We start from the raw sequence: 17,274 nt of genomic DNA, 5'->3' as shown, positions 1-17,274 counted from the left end.
AATCATATTATAAGATGCAAGATTTCAACATTCCGGCACACTGCCAGAGCTTAATGGCCAGTCAGACGCTAATAAGTAAGGAAATGGGTCTGCATTAAACCTACAAGTAAGTCAACAATCAATAGTTCAGGATTACAGTAAAAATTTGATGTGCCCTTTAAATTGCTTCTAGCATCATCCTTCTAACTCCAGCTCAGCTTCAGAAGCAAAACAAAACAAAGATGATCAAGCAAGAAGCTGAACCCAACCTATTTTTACAAGCACAAAGCCTTGGCATTTCAAAACTAAAAGCTGCTCCAGGATTTCACAGAAATCCTTTACAGTGTACCTGTAGGGCAGCAAAACTGAGAAATAATAGTCTGGGCTTTAGACAGTAAATTAAACTGACAGCTCAGCAAGCAGAAAACTATGGCAAAAAAACCAGCACCTGGAGATAAACGGAGGAAGCACGTTTGGCCTTCCTGCAAAACTCATCTTCCCCCCAAACCAGCAGTGTTTGTATTAAGGTTTAGAAAGCACATTCCAGCTTCTCCCTCAATCAACATTATTTTACTACTAAGCTTATATAAATAAGAGCGATGCCCACCACATCCATTCTCTGTGGGCTTTATACTCTTTATTTTGCTCTAAATGAGTGATCAATTATACTTCTATTTCCTATTTCTACCATCTTTGTCCTTCATATATAACCTGAAAATTAGTCTACAATGAAATTTAAAACCTAGGGGAATAAGGGCACAGTACTGAACTCAAACCCACAGAAGGGACTTCAAGTCTGGCATAATAGCCTTTTAGGCCTTAGGCTCCTCCTTGGTGAAATGGAGTTAACAATAGTAACTGCCTCAGAGGGTTAATGGAAGGACTGAATGAGGAAACCCACAAAGTGCTCAGTACAGTGTCTGGACACAATAAATGTTCAGTAAACCTTAGCTTTGCCTTCCCTATTCTAGCTGGGGTAAAACAGAAAACCGGAATTCAAAATTGTCTTTGGTGCCATGTTTCACTGTACCAACAAGTAAACTAAACAAAAGAAAGGAAGGGAGACAGGAAAGGAAGGGGAGAGAGGTGAGGAGGGAAATTGGAGGGGAGGAGGGGAGGGAGGAAGGGGGGGGAAAGGAGAAAGGAAGAAAACATAGCTACTGAAACTAGTACTACCCAAAGTACAGCTGAAGAAGCACCCGTCCACAAGTAGTTTGTTCCCAGTCTGCAGCAGGTAAGTACAAAATCTGAGAATCAGCATTTAGAAACTTTTATAGCAATCTGACAGAGTAATTTTATGTCCACTGAATTTAATTTAAAAAACTAAGGCTTACAGGAATTCCCTGGCCCTGGCAGTCGTTAGGATCCATGCTTTCACCGCTGGGGCCCAGGATCAATCCCTGGTTGGGGAACTAAGATCCCACAAGCCTCATGGCATGGCCAAAAACAAACAAACAAACAAAAAACAAAACCTAAGGCTTATATTCTGCATGTCTTTTATTTCATTTTTTTCTAGTAATTCTTTTTTGCTGTATTTTATAAAAGTATCTCTCAGTCTGAGATAAATTGGGAAAAAAGAAACTTGAGAAGCACGGATTATGTAAGCACCTTCTGAACACAACACCCATCACCATATTCCTTCAACAGGAAGACATGTGGGGCAGTGTGGGGCCTCATCACAGAGCCAAGTGCTACTGTGAATGCCTTAAACCTTCAAGGATTCACCAGGCCCTGCTCATTTAGAGACTGCTTCTGCTGAGACAGGCTCATATGCACTGTGGATAACAGAGAGCCGAGTAAGAAATGAGAAAGCACTCCCAGATAATATCATACAAGTATACTTTGGTACCTTGAGCAAATCAAGCATATTATAACCTTCCATGGCTGTGTCTACCTGTCCCTAAGATAGTAACAGCTTTTTTTAATTAGACAATATTTTTTTAATATATAAAGGAGGAATGGAGAAAACTCTGCCCCACATCCTTGTGCTCGTGTCATTTAAAGAAATAAATCAAATCAGGTAGTAATAAAAATCAGCCAGTGAATCCACACTCCCACTTACGTTCTGCTGACCTAATCCTCCCGTTTATGTTATGAACTAAACGAATAGCCTGGTTTTAGTTGTAAATGTGTTTTATAAGACAAAGGTTCTTTTTGTACAGTTTCTTGGAAGCTGTGTCACGCCCAGCCCTGCTCAGCAGGTTCTGCTGCAGTGCTTCAAGTGCTGTGGTTTTCTGAAAAGCACAGGCGGGATTTTGCTGATGGCATCTCGGCCTCACAGCCACTCCATGGTGAGAAGCGGGGCCTAGCCCTTCTGCCCTCCAGGATAACTGAAGCAGCGCGTGCACCGTTGCTCATCATTAGTGTTGGAGACCAGGAGCTGCCTTCACCCTGAGCATGGGACTCATTCAACCTCTCCATATCTGATGTGCAAGATGGAAGCCAACCATTTGCGAGACAGGAAAATGCTCAAAAAGGAAGCAATACACACTGGTTCTGGGAGCTCTGCAGCAAAAGAAATTATAGTACTGGTCTTGTCAGTAGAGGATGTTGTTCATCCTACCTCCCAGCTTCTTTTCCTGGTCCCTGCCAAACAACAAACAGAAAAAAGCAAAACCAAGAGTATCTCCTGTCTGAGCCCCTCTCTCAGTTCCTTCACAGAATGTGGATTTTTAGTGGAGACAAGGAGAACCTGGGCCCCAAAGTTTTATGACTACGGAGCCACACTTTGTAACCACCACCAATGGAAGGAGCCACATCAGGCTGCTGGCCTGGAAAGCCTTGGACTGAACACTCCGAAACAGAAATAAGAGATCACAGGGCGCTGTGGCAAGCAGATCAAAGTGGCGCACAGCGTCAAGGGCTGCCATCTGAGAATGACAGACTGGTCTACAGTAGTGCATTCAATATTTGACAAGGTTTTAACTCCCATTTAAATCAAACAGTTTAGCCCATTTCTGATTCCTGAAACCAAGCAATTTAAAGATACCAGAGTGAAGATAACAATATATGTTCCCCATCTCCGGAGTACTGGGGCATCAATAGATATCGGCAGGTTAAGAGAAGCTGGTAAAGAGGGAGAGGATGACTCAACTCCAGTTCAAAGGCACCAGGGCCTGGCCAATACTTGAAGTGCTCTATTAAATTGTTAGATAAATATTTTAGCCGTGGGCTTCTTCCAAAACACTCTTACAGAACCATTCCCACTTCTTTCTTAAATTGGTAATTGATATTCCCCTGCTCACTACAGGATATAAGAAACCTCTGAGAAGACAAAAAAGCCTGTCATTTCCTGCCTGCACAGAATGCATTCAGCATCCATTTACTTGCTTGTTCTGAAAGCTCTGCATTCAGGAGTAAGTGTGAATGGTTAAGTTAAAAAGCTGAAATCTTATATCCTTGGCTCACATAAAAGCAGTTTTTCACATTTTCCACAGACGATGCCTTTAACAACCATTTTTATTCCAAAGTTACCATTTCTAATTCCATTCAGAGGACACTTTAATGCAACTGCATACTTTGCCACCATACCATAATGTCTACCTTTCCCCTTATCACAAACAGGCAGAAAAATTAAATCATTTCTGTACTTACCACAGCAATCAGCATTAGACTACCTAATTATAAACACAAAATAGGATGGCACATTAACCTGCCTCTGTGAAGACACTATTTTTTCGTTTTTACGTGTTTACCGGTTTTTACCAGCTCTGAGATTTACTCTGGGTCAGGGTTTAATGACAAGGAACAGCAAATATACTCATTAAGTGGGGGTGATGTGGGCACCGCAGTGTATACACAGGATACGAAGCCTAGCACAGCTATTGCCCTGAACAAGAACACAGGACACAGTGTGATGTGTGTCTTTTCCACACGCACCTCAGCCGCTACAACTGAATTCTGGCCTAAAACGTACCTGGTATTTGTTCTAGAAAAGGGTTTCTCTCTAACTAACGGGCTTTGGATCCAGTGGGAATTGGATTCATTTGCTAGTGAACCCAAGAGCATTACCTATAGGTTGTTTCAAGTCCAGGATAGGCAGCTGTTATAAGCTGGGAAAGGGCAAGATTCAAATATCCATTAAAGTCCTCTAAAAATTCATAAGAAAGGTTACCATGAACTTCCCACTGACTCTCTTAGGAGCAAGAGGAATATAACAAAGGAGGTCAATAAATCAAATGCTTAACTAAAAATCTTCACACTGTTAGATTCCATGCAACAGTCTCTTACATTTTTATATTATGTGAAAACATCTGAAGAGCAAAGTTTTATTCCTTCAGAGTCCATCAATTCAAAATTTCTAATCATCCAATTTGGGCTAGATCACTATTATTTGCAGAAAAGACTGCTCAAGCATATTAAGAGCAGAAACAATAAGGAAGATAAGTATGTTTTGCCTACTTAAACCATTTCTCAGAATTGCTATACAAATTATCAGTATGCAAATAGATGCAACTCTTATGAAAGAACCTCATCTCTTCCTTAATTTACTAAAGCAGCTTTGGTAAGACCTCTCCTTGGTACACACACTTAGCAGTTTCAGTTTCTAGGAATAGATGAAAATGACAACTACATTTCTTTAAAAATAATTCCAGAATTAAGATATTGTCACCCATTCAGAATGCACCCTCCCTCAACTAATTTGAGCTAGGGAAAGCTTACTGCACCTTTCCCTCAATATTAACACCTTGCCAGTACTAATCCTGAAGAGCTGCTATTAGCATACTAATCATTCTAAGAAAGTCTGAACTTCTTTTCAACAAACTGCCACAAGATTTCTAGAACCAGTTCCCTACCAACAACTTGCCAGTACTACACACACACAACTAGCACTCAAGACAACTACTTTTCCTCTTAGCTGTAATACACAGCTGCATTTAATCAGCAGTACCTTAATTCTGAAGGTATAAAATTAAAAGATAAACCATGAAAATAACAATTTAGGTGATATGGGATTATACCACCAGTGATTCATTTTTATGCTTACCAAAGCCATTTAGCTTCTTCTGATTATTTAAAAGATAAGCTAAGAGTGGTTTGAGTATACTCTACATTTCCAAGGACAGAAAAAGGAAGGAAATAATGAAAATTTTATTATACATATAGTGTGGTAAGTAGAACAAGTTTTTAACAAGTCAATTATTATTGCACCATTTTCTTATATTTTATCCTCTTTTTAAGACTTCTTTTTCTCTTTATTCATACAGGACAGATTTCCATCTGGAAACTGAGCATATTATGAAGATGTTTAGTTCCATATAGAGTTTTTTTGTGTGTAGAAGGGGCTACATTTTCATTTATCATGATTTAAATTGGTTGCTAAGTCAATTCCAACAACATAATCTAAAGTTGTTTACTTTGTGGGGGAACATTCAGAAAGTTTTGTTTTTTCCTAAGCAGTAAAGCCAACATGCTATATTTGGAGGCCATGGCAAGAGAGATCTGAGACTATGAAAGAGGTGGCATCTAGGAAAGTCTTAAGAGGGTCAGACTGAAATTATGGCTCAGACATTTTCAGAGGTGCTACTCCACGCTAAAGGAAGGGGGTGAGCAAAGGCCTAAAGTATAAAAGGAAAATGAAAGAGTTTGGTAACTTGGTTAGCTGAAGTAGAAATCTCTTTCTCACACGCCCCCCCCCCAATTTAATCCTACCTATACTTACCCTGTAAACTAGAGTACTTAAAAATACTTAAAAAAAAAAATCAGACTGTTTCTAGTTGGAAAATGTCTCTTGAGAAATCTCTTAAACATATGATAGAACATCAACCTGTTTGGAGAGAATGACTATGACTAAACTCTGGAATCACACAAGGGTAGTCAGCCTCACTTTCCAAGGCCTGAAAGAGAGTGCTGAGGATGAGATCAGATACTTGGTTGAGGTTTGCAGTCCCTGGAACAACTAGAAATAGATGTCTTATCCTGAAACTCCTCCATGAAACAGAGTTAGATTTGAAGATGTTTCATTTATTACAGTTAATTGACAGTTTTAAATTTTCTGGCACTGTAAGTATAGTGGGTTGAAGTGGGTACTGCCAAAAATATATGTCTAAGTCCTAACTCCTGGTACCAGTGAATGTGATCTTATTTGGAAATGGGGTCTCTGCAAATGTAATTAAGGTAAGCATCTCAAGATGAGACCACCTTGGAGTTAGAGTGGGCCCTAAATCCAACGGCTGGTGTCCTTATAAGAGAAGGGAGAAGTGGATTTGACACACCTGAGAAGAAAACCTATGAAGATGGAGGCAGACTGGACTTATGCTGCCACAGATCAAGGAATGTCAGGAGCCACCAGAAGCTAAAAGAGGACAAAGTCTCCTCTCGTGCCTTCGGAGGGCACTGCCAACACCCTGATTTCAAAGTTCTGAGCTCCAGACTGTGAGAGAATGCATTTCTAATGCTTTAGGCCACTAAGTTTGTGGCAATTTGCTGTGGCAGCCATAGGAATCTAATACAGTAAGTTCAGCAATAATATTATTACATTTTGGTTTAATGCCATTTGGAAATATTACAGCCTAACGCCGAGAAACTGCAGCTCCCATTTTTTATGGCCAACCCAGGCTATTTCTGCAGAGCCTTCTTGAAAAATACATGTAATCTAGTGAAAAAGCCCAGAATATAACTAAGCTGTGTAACTGTGCACTTTATTACTACATAATACACATCATCCATGGTACATTAGGTCTGTTCAGACCACAGTAAAAATGTGCAGTCTGCCCTCTATATTTTTTTCCAAAGACAGAAGTGAGCAAGTGGATCTCTGTGAGAGGAATCATACTTGCAAGCACCACAAAGTCACTCAGAATAGAGTAGTCCAGTTGTTTTAGAACCATGTCCTCTTAACAGTTATGGCTCTTCAGTTCCATTACAAAAATGTGCAGGCCTTCTTTATGACCATTTCCAAAAATTAAATCAATAAACATTAAAAAAAATTCCACTAGCATCAGCCATACATATATTTAAGTGGGTTTATTTAAATATGTTACTTTTGCTGGCCACAGCAGTCTTTCAAAAATGCATTATCAATGCATGCCAACATCACTGTTTATGACAAACAACAAAAAACCTGTATTAATTTCAAGCTCCATTAGAAAATGAAGGAAATACAATCAATGTTTACCAAACAGAAAAGGACAACCTATTCATGGGAAAATGCCTTTCCAAGCTTATAGGTAATGCAAACAATGGATGGTACAAAGTCTTGGACAGCACCTGTCAAAGGATCCTTCAGCATTTCCTTTTATGAATTTATAAGCTGACATAATAAATTCACTCTGACTGATACTCAGTGGGATTAGGGTACGTTCTCATCTCAAAAACTGCACTGATTGGAAAACAAAAGCTCATACACAAAAATCGATCAGATTTATGGTATGTGAATTATATTTCAGTAAAGCTGGTAAAAATAAATGAGAAAAAAAAACGTCCATCAAAAAGTATATCTGGGGCTTCCCTGGTGGCGCAGTGGTTCAGAGTCCGCCTGCCGATGCAGGGGACGCGGGTTCGTGCCCCAGTCCGGGAAGATACCACATGCCGCGGAGCGGCTGGGCCCGTTGAGTCATGGCTGCTGAGCCTGCGCATCCGGAGCTTGTGCTCCGCAGTGGGAGAGGCCACAACAGTGAGAGGCCCGCGTACTGGGAAAAAAAAAAAAAAAAGTATATCTGGTCTTTTTAAAAACAAAAAATTGAAAATATCCAAATTAACTCTTCCTGGACAACTAACACATTAAGAGAAGAATTAAAAGGAGGACCACTCCATGCTAAGGGCGAAAGCTGGCTTGGCTCCTATATTTGACTACTACACAGGAAGTCAGGGAAGGACATGATACTGCTATGTGTACAGGAAGTTTAGGCATAGATCAGCTGAGCCACACAATACAATCACTAGAGCTATCTCAGATTAGACCAAAGACTCAGCCCTTTAGAAGTTAAATTTTCTCCTTTAAGCCTTTGCTGGCAAGAAGATGAAGTCAATAGAGGATTTTATTTTGAAACTAGTTAGTCTTAAATCTTTACTTCAGGTCTAGATGATCAATTCCCAACTAATCAAAACTTACCTTGGAGTGACCATTTCACATTTTTTAAGCTATTCCAGAAAAGCTCAACTGAGAGGTAAAATTTTGAAATGGAGGCATCCTTCCTCTCAAAGACTTCCCAGTGGTGCAGGACCAAAACTCTTAGCCGTGCTCATTCCAAATTAAGAAACTCTCTTTGATGTGAACAAGCATGCATTGTTAGGAAGCCACCTAATGGGGCTATTGAAGGACGGTGTTCATGCATAAAGTAGAAGGTTAGAATAAATGATCATTATGACTCAATACATTTATAAACCTGTCATTAATATCTCAAAGCAAAAAATGTTGTACCACATCAGTTGGAATTCATGAAGTGCATCACTAAATGTTGCTGGGTATTCCAAATATGTATTACAAATATGCCAAAGAAAATCTAAAACGCAGCTTTTAAAATAAACAACTTATTTGGCATTTTAAACATTAAAAACAACACAAACAAACAAATAACCTTTCAGCAAATGTCATTTCTTTCCACACTATTAGGAATACTTCCGCACATATATGGTGATTATTCAAATTATCTGAGCTGTACCTCATTCACTCACCTGTTATGGGAGTAAGTATTTGTTTCTAGGGCATCAAGCAGTTGAAATAGAAGGTGGGGAGAGCAACAGCTAAAACTTTAAAAAAAAAAAAAAAGAGGCAAGTATACATGCCATTTTAAGATTACACGGAAAGGGCTTCCCTGGTGGCACAGTGGTTGAAAATCATCCGCTTGCCAATGCAGGGGACACGGGTTCCAGCCCTGGTCTGGGAAGATCCCACGTGCCGTGGAGCAACTAAGCCCGTGCACCACAACTACTGAGCCTGTGCTCTAGAGCCCATGAGCCACAACTACTGAGCCTGTGTGCTGCAACTACTGAAGCCAGCGTGCCTAGAGTCCGTGCTCCGCAACAAGAGAACCCACCACAATGAGAAGCCCGCGCACCGCAACGACGAGTAGCTCCTGCTCGCAGCAACTAGAGAAAACCCACGCACAGTAATGAAGACCCAATGCAGCTAAACATAATTAATTTTTTAAAAAAAAGATTGCACGGAAATAAGAAGGCATCTATAAGGTGACAGGCAAATATAATTTAGTATATAAAACTGGAAAAAACTGGATTTTCATACTCTGGGAACATATCAATAACAGGGAAAATAATGAATATCTATAGTTACTGAACTCTCAACTCAAAGTTGAGGGTTTTAGGTTTCTCAAGTGGAATAAATGCAGTAGAATTATGGCCATTGCTGTAGATGGATTAAAACAGTTCTCAGAAGGGTGGGGTAAAGAGTATTAATTCAAATTGAGCCCAAATAATAAATAACAGATTCATCTGTACTAGGATTTGCCTTTGTAGGACCTGCATCCTTTCATCTCAAAGGTAAATCGATGATGAAAATGGTATCCCACTATCCCTTCACTCTAACACAAGTCAGTGTTCCAATTCCTCAGAACTAAATGGATCACGGGACTTCCCTGGTGGTCCAGCGGGTAAGACTCTGTGCTCCCAATGCAGGGGGCCTGGGTTCAATCCCTGGTTGGGGTACTAGATCCCACATGCATGCCACAACTAAGAGTCCATGTGCCACAACTAAAGAATCTGCATGCCATAGTTAAGACCTGGTGCAGCCTGAAGGAATGAATGAATGAATAAATGAATAAACAAATATAAAAAAAACCCAAACAACTAAATGGATCACAAGATTTTTCCTTAACAATTCTGAACACACACACACACACACACACACACACAAAACCAGTTTCTGATTAGATTAAAATAGCAATCAATTGTGCCAGTGGCATGCTAGGTTAAATGAGACAGGAGTGCTCTATTAGACCATTTCCTGGTGCCACTAATGGAGCCAAATACTTCCTAGAAATCGATGAGTAGGTTTCAGTAAATAGTAAAGCTATTTAGTTTCCCCAGCTCTTTGCCAAGCCACACAAGCAAGATGTAGAAAAGAAATGTGGAAGACGAATAGTAAAATTATTTGAGATCTAGCAAAGAAAGCAAGAGAAACTTACAACTAATGTCTCCGTGCCTTGGATTAAGCCCAAAGAAGGAAGAGAAATCTGTGCTCATAATTACAATAATTTAAAAAGTGCAGGTCGGAAATGCTTTCCTAAATTCAGCCTTACAGAGCACTCTGAAAATAATCCAATGTTCCTCCAAAGCTGAGCCTCCCATTCTCTTAATATCTGAGGAAGAAGAGAATTAACAAAGAAATGTGGTATTCCTAAACCAGCTGGTGAACAAAAGGCCAGGGCCTTCAGCCTGGGTTGCATGCTCAGGGTTGCACCTGCACCAGTCCTGGTACCTGGCAGCCCTTACCTGAATGTCTGTGTCCTTCACAGGCTCAAGAGGCTCAAAGGTGGTGGCTGCACTCAGACTCTCCAATCGCTGGGAGATGTGGGATATGTCAAGTCCCCGAGACCCGAGGAGAACTGACCTATATGAGGATATAGGGCAGGGAGAAAAAAGTAGAATTAGAACATCTAATATGCTTCCTAAAATACTAGAGAGTATTTTTAGTATGAAACTAAAACTTCTTATATACTGCCCAAACACTTTTGTATGGTTGTTTCATACTTTTCCAAAAAGATCTACCACCTGGGATAACAGACACAACGTTGCATTTGGTAGTAAGAGAGAGTTCTGATCATGCCTAAATTAGAGTGAGGGACCTGTCTAGATAAATTGATAGCATATCAATAAAATTACAGGCTAGACTGCTCCAAACACTTTATAGTGAAGAAAATCGTGAGGTAGATATTATTCTCAATCCCCGTTTTACAGATGGGGGAACCAATGGGCAAAGAGGTCAACCAACTTATCAAAAGTCACAGAGCCAGGAAACAGCAAAGCCAGGTCACCAAGCTCCACAGCACAAACTCTTAACCACCATCCTATATTTACAGCCTCTATAAAGACAGATGTAGTAAACCACAAAACTTTAGAAGCTTCAGGAGAACCTAGTCTAAACTTCATTCATTAATTAAGGAAACTGAAAGTCCAGGGCAATCAATAACTTGCAAAGGGCAGGGAAACCAGAATCCAAGGCCAGTTCTCCAAAGCTTCTCTTCAAAAGCCAAACACCATGTGCAGTACATCTTCAAATTCCCTCTCTGCTGCCCAGTCCAACAGTACAGGAAGCTGTCACCTGACTAATAAATGCTTTTGAAGAGAGATGGGAACACTACAGCTGGCTTTATGTCTACTCATCTGGAGCAATGTAACAATGGGAGAGCAAAAAAAAAATTATAGATTCTCACTAATATCTAGAACACTCTCTGGAAGAAAGAAACTTAGGGAAATTAATTGTTTAGACTGTTGCTTTTGGATTATGATTTAGTACCCCCAAATCCCATCGACAAAGTCTGTGCTCATTCTTAGTAACTTAGAAGAAGCTAGACCACCTGGTGGCACAAATAACCCTAACACCTATGGGTGTTACACTGAAGATGACCAATTCTGAACTAACATACTTATTGGAAAAAAGAAAAGACTTCTCATGCTTATTTCCATTCTACTTAGTACCACAGGAATAGATAATGTGCACCCAGAGGGCTCCGCACTGTAGATTTTTGTCTCTTCCGTGCAGACTGGTCAGCTATGATGCCATCCCTGAGGCTTCCCCTCCAGGCTATCATTTCAAATAGATAATCTTGCCTCTCTCTTCTAACAATCCTTGACGGCTAACTTTCTAGTACAGTGGTTCCCAGTCCTGGTTGCACATTAGAATCGTCTAGACAACTTTCCTCCCAATGATTCTGATTAGTGTTGGGTAAGCCTAGAGCACGGGTATCAGTATTAGGCTCTCCTTCCCTTTTTTATAACAGCTTTACTGAGATATTATTAACATATCATACAATTCACCCATTTAAAGTGTAGAATTCCATGGGTTTTAGTATATTCACAGAGTTGTACAACCATCGCCACAATCTATTTTAGAATATTTTCATCACCCCTCCCTGCCAAAATTTCCCCCACTCCATAAGCAGTCATGGGAATGTATCAATAAAATGTTCATGTCTCCACAAATCTCCCCCTAACCACTAATTTATTTTCTGTCTCTATAAATTTGCCTACTCTGGACATTTTCTATAAATGGAATCATACAATGTGTGGTCTTTCATGACTGGTTTCTTTCACTGAGAATAACGTTTTCAAGGTTCATCCATGTTGTAGTATGTATCAGTACTTCATTTCTTTTTATTACTGAATAGTACTCCATCATATGGATATGCTATATTTTATATTAATGAACATATCATCATTCGAAGGACATTTGGGTTGTTTCCACTTTTTGGTTATTATAAAAAATGCTGCCATGAACATTCATGTGCGAGTTTTTGCGTGAACGTACGTTATCATTTCTCTTGGGTATACACCTCGGAGTGGAACTGCTAGATTATATACTGACCCCCTGTTTAACCTTCTGAAGAACTGCCAGACTATTTTCCAAAGGAACTACACTATTTTACATTCCCATGAGCAATGTACAAGGGTTCTAATTTTTTCCACACTCTTGCCAATACCTGTTACTACCTTTTTGATTATAGCCATTTTAGCCAATTCCTTTTTAAACTATTATAGAAAAAAATCTTAGTATGAAATTAAAATAATAAACCCTGTACCTATCACCCAGCTTCAAAAACTAGCATGTCATAGCAAACTATTTTCATCCACATCCCTACCTACTTTCCTCTCTCTACCACCCAGATTATTTCGAAATAAACCCAAAATATTCTCTTAATTATTTCATAACATTAAAATGTGTTTGTTTGAATGGAATACAAGTAAGTTCTCTACCTGCAAATAATTGATATGCCTCCAAATGTCTTTTAATCTTTGAGTTGTCCCTCCATCTCATTTTTTTTTTTCTTACAATTTCTTTGTTGGAGACTCTAGATTATTTGTTCCATAGAGCAGTGCTACTCAAACTTGAAATGTGCATGTGAATCACTTGGGAAGCTTGTTAATAAGCATATTCTGTTTCAGCAGGTCTGGGATAGGGCCTGAGGGTCTCCAGTTCTAAAAAGCTCACAGCTGATGCTTATGCTGTTGATCTATGGACCAGACTCAAAGTAGCAAGGATGTAGTTTCCCACATAACAGGTTTTACTGATTGCATCCCCATGATGTAATTTAACATGTTCCTCAGGCCTCTCCTATCCAATTTCCTGTAAATTGAAAGTAAGTGCTAATGGTTTGATCAGATTCAGGTGGCATTTTTTTGGTTCAATTACTTCAGACTTTTATCAAGAGGTATGTAATATCTCATTACCTCTTTTTGGAATGTTACCAGACACTGATGATCATTGCTTAGATGCATTAATTCCTTAGAGGTTGCAAAATGGTGGTATCCTGTCTCTATTAGCTGGAATATTTCCCCTCAGAGACACTCTTCATCAACTACATGGTTACTCTGAATAATGAGTTGATTCTCTAGCATTCTCCAAAGGTGACTGATGAGTTTTGCTTTAGTATCATTATGTACTCATGAATTTAAACATATTTGATGTATTTCAATCCACTGCAGTTATTACCCTTATCATGCTCAAAATCATCTCATCTTTGGCCAGTAGAAGCCTTTTCAAGTTGGTTTCTGAGTTCTTTTGACATGACTCAAGTTGACCTACATAACTTCCTTGCCATCTGGTATGACAAGACAAGTTCATCTTGCCCCAGACCTGGAATCGGTCAACTCTCCAAAGAGCCCCAGTTACTTTTTATTAAGAAATGGATTTTTAGAGACCACTATCTGGGCACTAAGATGTGCTCATTGCTACACTGTTTCTAAGCCTTTCAGTAGGCAGAGCTATAGAGTTTTTACTTTTGTTTCAGTTTCCTTAAGATAAATTACATCATGAGTTCATACTGACACTTCCAATTCAAAATTAAAAACGTAAAGTTTGGGGTTAACCTCATAGATTTTCTATCTGTATCTCCTTTCTCTCATACCCAAAGTCCTAGTTCTCAGCATCACCACCTTAACTACTTATTTGCTTTATCCTACACTATACACACAATAGTCTCAAAACAGCAGTATCAATCCCTCTACCAACAATATCATTATTGAAGACCGATTAAGATATTACTTGGAAATGTTCCTCTCTGAATGACTATGTCACCAACTGAATGAGCATTTATTTTCCTTCTTTAGGAATTCCTTTTTTTAAATTTAGTTTTGTTTTATAATTACACAAAATATTTATACAATTCCAAAGTCAAATCTATAAAAAAGTCCATCTTCACCTTATTTTTTCCCTTTTCCTATAGGTAACCCTTTGTTTCTTTACACCATTTATATTAATCACAACTTTTTTTTTTTTTTTTTGTGGTACGCAAGCCTCTCACTGTTGTGGCCTCTCCCGTTGCAGAGCACAGGCTCCGGACACGCAGGCTCAGCAGCCATGGCTCACGGGCCCAGCCGCTCCGCAGCATGTAGGATCCTCCCGGACTGGGGCACGAACCCGCGTCCCCTGCATCGGCAGGCAGACTCTCAACCACTGCGCCACCAGGAAAGCCCTAATCACACCTTTTAATTTCCTGTATTTGTTGCTTTGACATCTGGGGCCTTGCTGGCACTGGAGCGACTGCCTCTCCCAGAGTTAGCTAATTCCTAGAGGCCTGTAAGCACATATAAGAACATATGCACACTAATCAATCCAGAGCCCATACCTCAACCACCTCCTTCAATGGGTCACTATCCCCTGCCCTAATTATCTCAGGGTGAGGTACCAGACAACTAGAGACAGCGTCTTTACCCTAGAGCCCACTGAGGCTATTCAAACTAGCCAATCCTAAGCCTGCTCACCCTGCCTTCCCAGAGAAACCTCAGTAAAGGCTCTCGCCCAGGTTTTCCTCTTCCTTCCTCTGCCCCCTGACTGACCTCAGTGCTCCCTCAGTGGCCCTGCATGGCATGCCCTGCCTCCTGTTTCCAGAGAAATGTGAGTAGAGGGCTTCCCTGGTGGCGCAGTGGTTAAGAATCCGCCTGCCAATGCAGGAGACAAGGGTTCGAGCCCTGGTCCGGGAAGATCCCACATGCCGCGGAGCAACTAAGCCCGTGCACCACAACTACTGAGCCTGCGCTCTAGAGCCCGAGCTCTGCAATAAGAGTAGCCACTGCAATGAGAAGCACGTGCACCGCAACGAAGAGTAGCCCCCGCTTTCATCAGCTAGAGGAAGCCCGCACACAGCCATGAAGACCCAACGCAGCCAAAAAAAGAAATGTGAGTAGAAACTTCTTCCTTCATGACAGTCATGTCATATCCATGTTTGCATGTCTTACCATACCTGATTATAGTAAATCTCAGCTATTTTTAAACACCTTCCTTCTTTTTTTATTAGCAGTTAGGTATATAAGTTTGTGTTACGTACTTTTTAAAAACAGCTTTATTGAGCTATAATTCACATACTATACAATCACCCACTTAAAACGTATAATTCATAGATACATTTATAAATGAATCACTTTGTTGTACACCTGAAACTAACACAACATTGTTAATCAACTATACTCTAATATAAAATAAAAATTAAAAAGAATTTTAAAAAATGGCAGAATGTTGATATGATAGGTGATGGGTACCTGGGAGTTTATTATACTGTTTTCTCTACTATTGTGTATGTTTTAATATTTCCATAATAAAAGTGTTAAAAGTAAGTGCAATAAGAGGGGAAAAAAAGAATCTCAAAAAAAAAAAAGTATAATTCAGTGGGTTTTAGTATAGCCACAGATTTGTGCAACCACCACTACAATCGATTTTAGAATATTTTCATCACCCAGAAAAGAAACCACCCTACCCACCAGCAGTCACTCCCTATGTCCCCTAATCTACCCACTCCCTTGGCAACCTCTAATCTACTTTCTGTTTCTACAGATTTGCCTATTCTGGACATTTTCTATAAATGGAACTATACAATATGTAGTCTTTTGTGACTGGCTTCTTTCACTTAGCATAATGTTTTCAAGGTTCATCCATGTTGGAGCATGTATTAGTAGTTCACTCTTCTTTATTGCCAAATAGTATTCCATTATATGGATATGCCACTTTTATTTATCAATTCATCAGCTGTTAGACATTTCGATTGTTTCTACTTTTTGGTGATTATGAGTAATGCTGCTATGAACGCTCATGTACAGGTTTTTGTGTGGACAACCGTTTTCATTCCTCCTGGGTATAAACCTGGGAGTGGAACTGCTCAGCCATATGTTAACTCTATATTTAACCTTTTGAGAAACTGCTGGATGTTTTCCAAAGTGGCTGCACCACTTTACATTCCTACTGACAGTTTACGAGGGTGTCAATATTTTCCACATTCTCACCAACATTTGTTATTATCCGTCTTTTTTGATTACAGCCATCCTAGTGGGGGTGAAGTGGTATCTTATCTCAGTTTTGATTTGCATTTCCCTGATGGTTAGTGATGTTGAGCATCTTTTCATTTGCTTATTGGACATTAATATACCTCCTTTGGAGAAATGCCTATTCAGATCTTTTGCTCATTTTAAAACTGGGTTGTCTTTTGGTCCAGCCACTAAGTAAAACAATATGGCGGCTTCTCAAAAAACTAAAAATAGAACTACTATATAATCCAGCAATTCCACTCCGGGGTATGTACTTGGCAAAAATGAAAACACTAAACCAAAAAGATACATGCATCCAATGTTCACAGCAGCACTATTTACAATAGCCAAGATATGAAAACAACCCAAGTGCCCATCCACAGATGATAAAGAAGATGTGATACACACATATGGTGGACTGTTACTCAGCCATAAAAAAGAATGAGGGACTTCCCTGGTGGCGCAGTGGTTAAGAATCCACCTGCCAATGCAGGGGACACAGGTTTGATCCCTGGTCCAGGAAGATCCCACATGCCGCAGAGCAACTAAGCCCATGTGCCGCAACTACTGAGCCTGCGCTCTAGAGCCTGTGAGCCACAACTACTGAGCCCACACGCCACACCTACTGAAGCCCGCATGCCCTAGATCCCACACGCCACAACTACTGAAGCCCGTGTGCCTAGAGCTCGTGTTCCACAATAAGAAAAGCCACCAAAATTAGAAGCCCACGCACTGCAACGAAGAGTAGCACCCGCTCACAACAGGTAGAGAAAGCCCCTGCAGCAACGAAGACCCAATGCAGCCAAAAACAAAAAACAAACAAAAAAGAATGAAAATCTGCCATTTGCAGCAATGTGGATGGGCTGAGAGAACATTACGCTTAAT

General features: G+C 40.0%; 1 protein-coding gene across 3 annotated transcripts in view; it reads right to left on the bottom strand.

Moving 5' to 3' along the window:
• The window catches only part of NUP93 (nucleoporin 93), a 105,603-nt gene that overhangs the window by 66,158 nt on the left and 22,171 nt on the right, over positions 1–17,274 (bottom strand). For all 3 annotated transcript variants that reach the window (XM_022555823.3, XM_022555822.2, XM_089903098.1), the window contains exon 3: positions 10,369–10,486. In XM_022555823.3, coding sequence (XP_022411531.1) covers positions 10,369–10,486 — 118 coding nt within the window. The remainder of the gene's footprint in view (positions 1–10,368; positions 10,487–17,274) is intronic.

This window comes from Delphinapterus leucas, chromosome 20 (genome assembly GCF_059928025.1).
Source record: "Delphinapterus leucas isolate spDelLeu-1000000601 "Yukka" chromosome 20, BTC_Dleu_Yukka2, whole genome shotgun sequence".
In the NCBI taxonomy this organism is placed as follows: Eukaryota; Metazoa; Chordata; class Mammalia; order Artiodactyla; family Monodontidae; genus Delphinapterus; species Delphinapterus leucas.
Note: the sequence above shows the minus strand (reverse complement) of the source record. Positions and strands in the feature narration are given on the sequence as shown.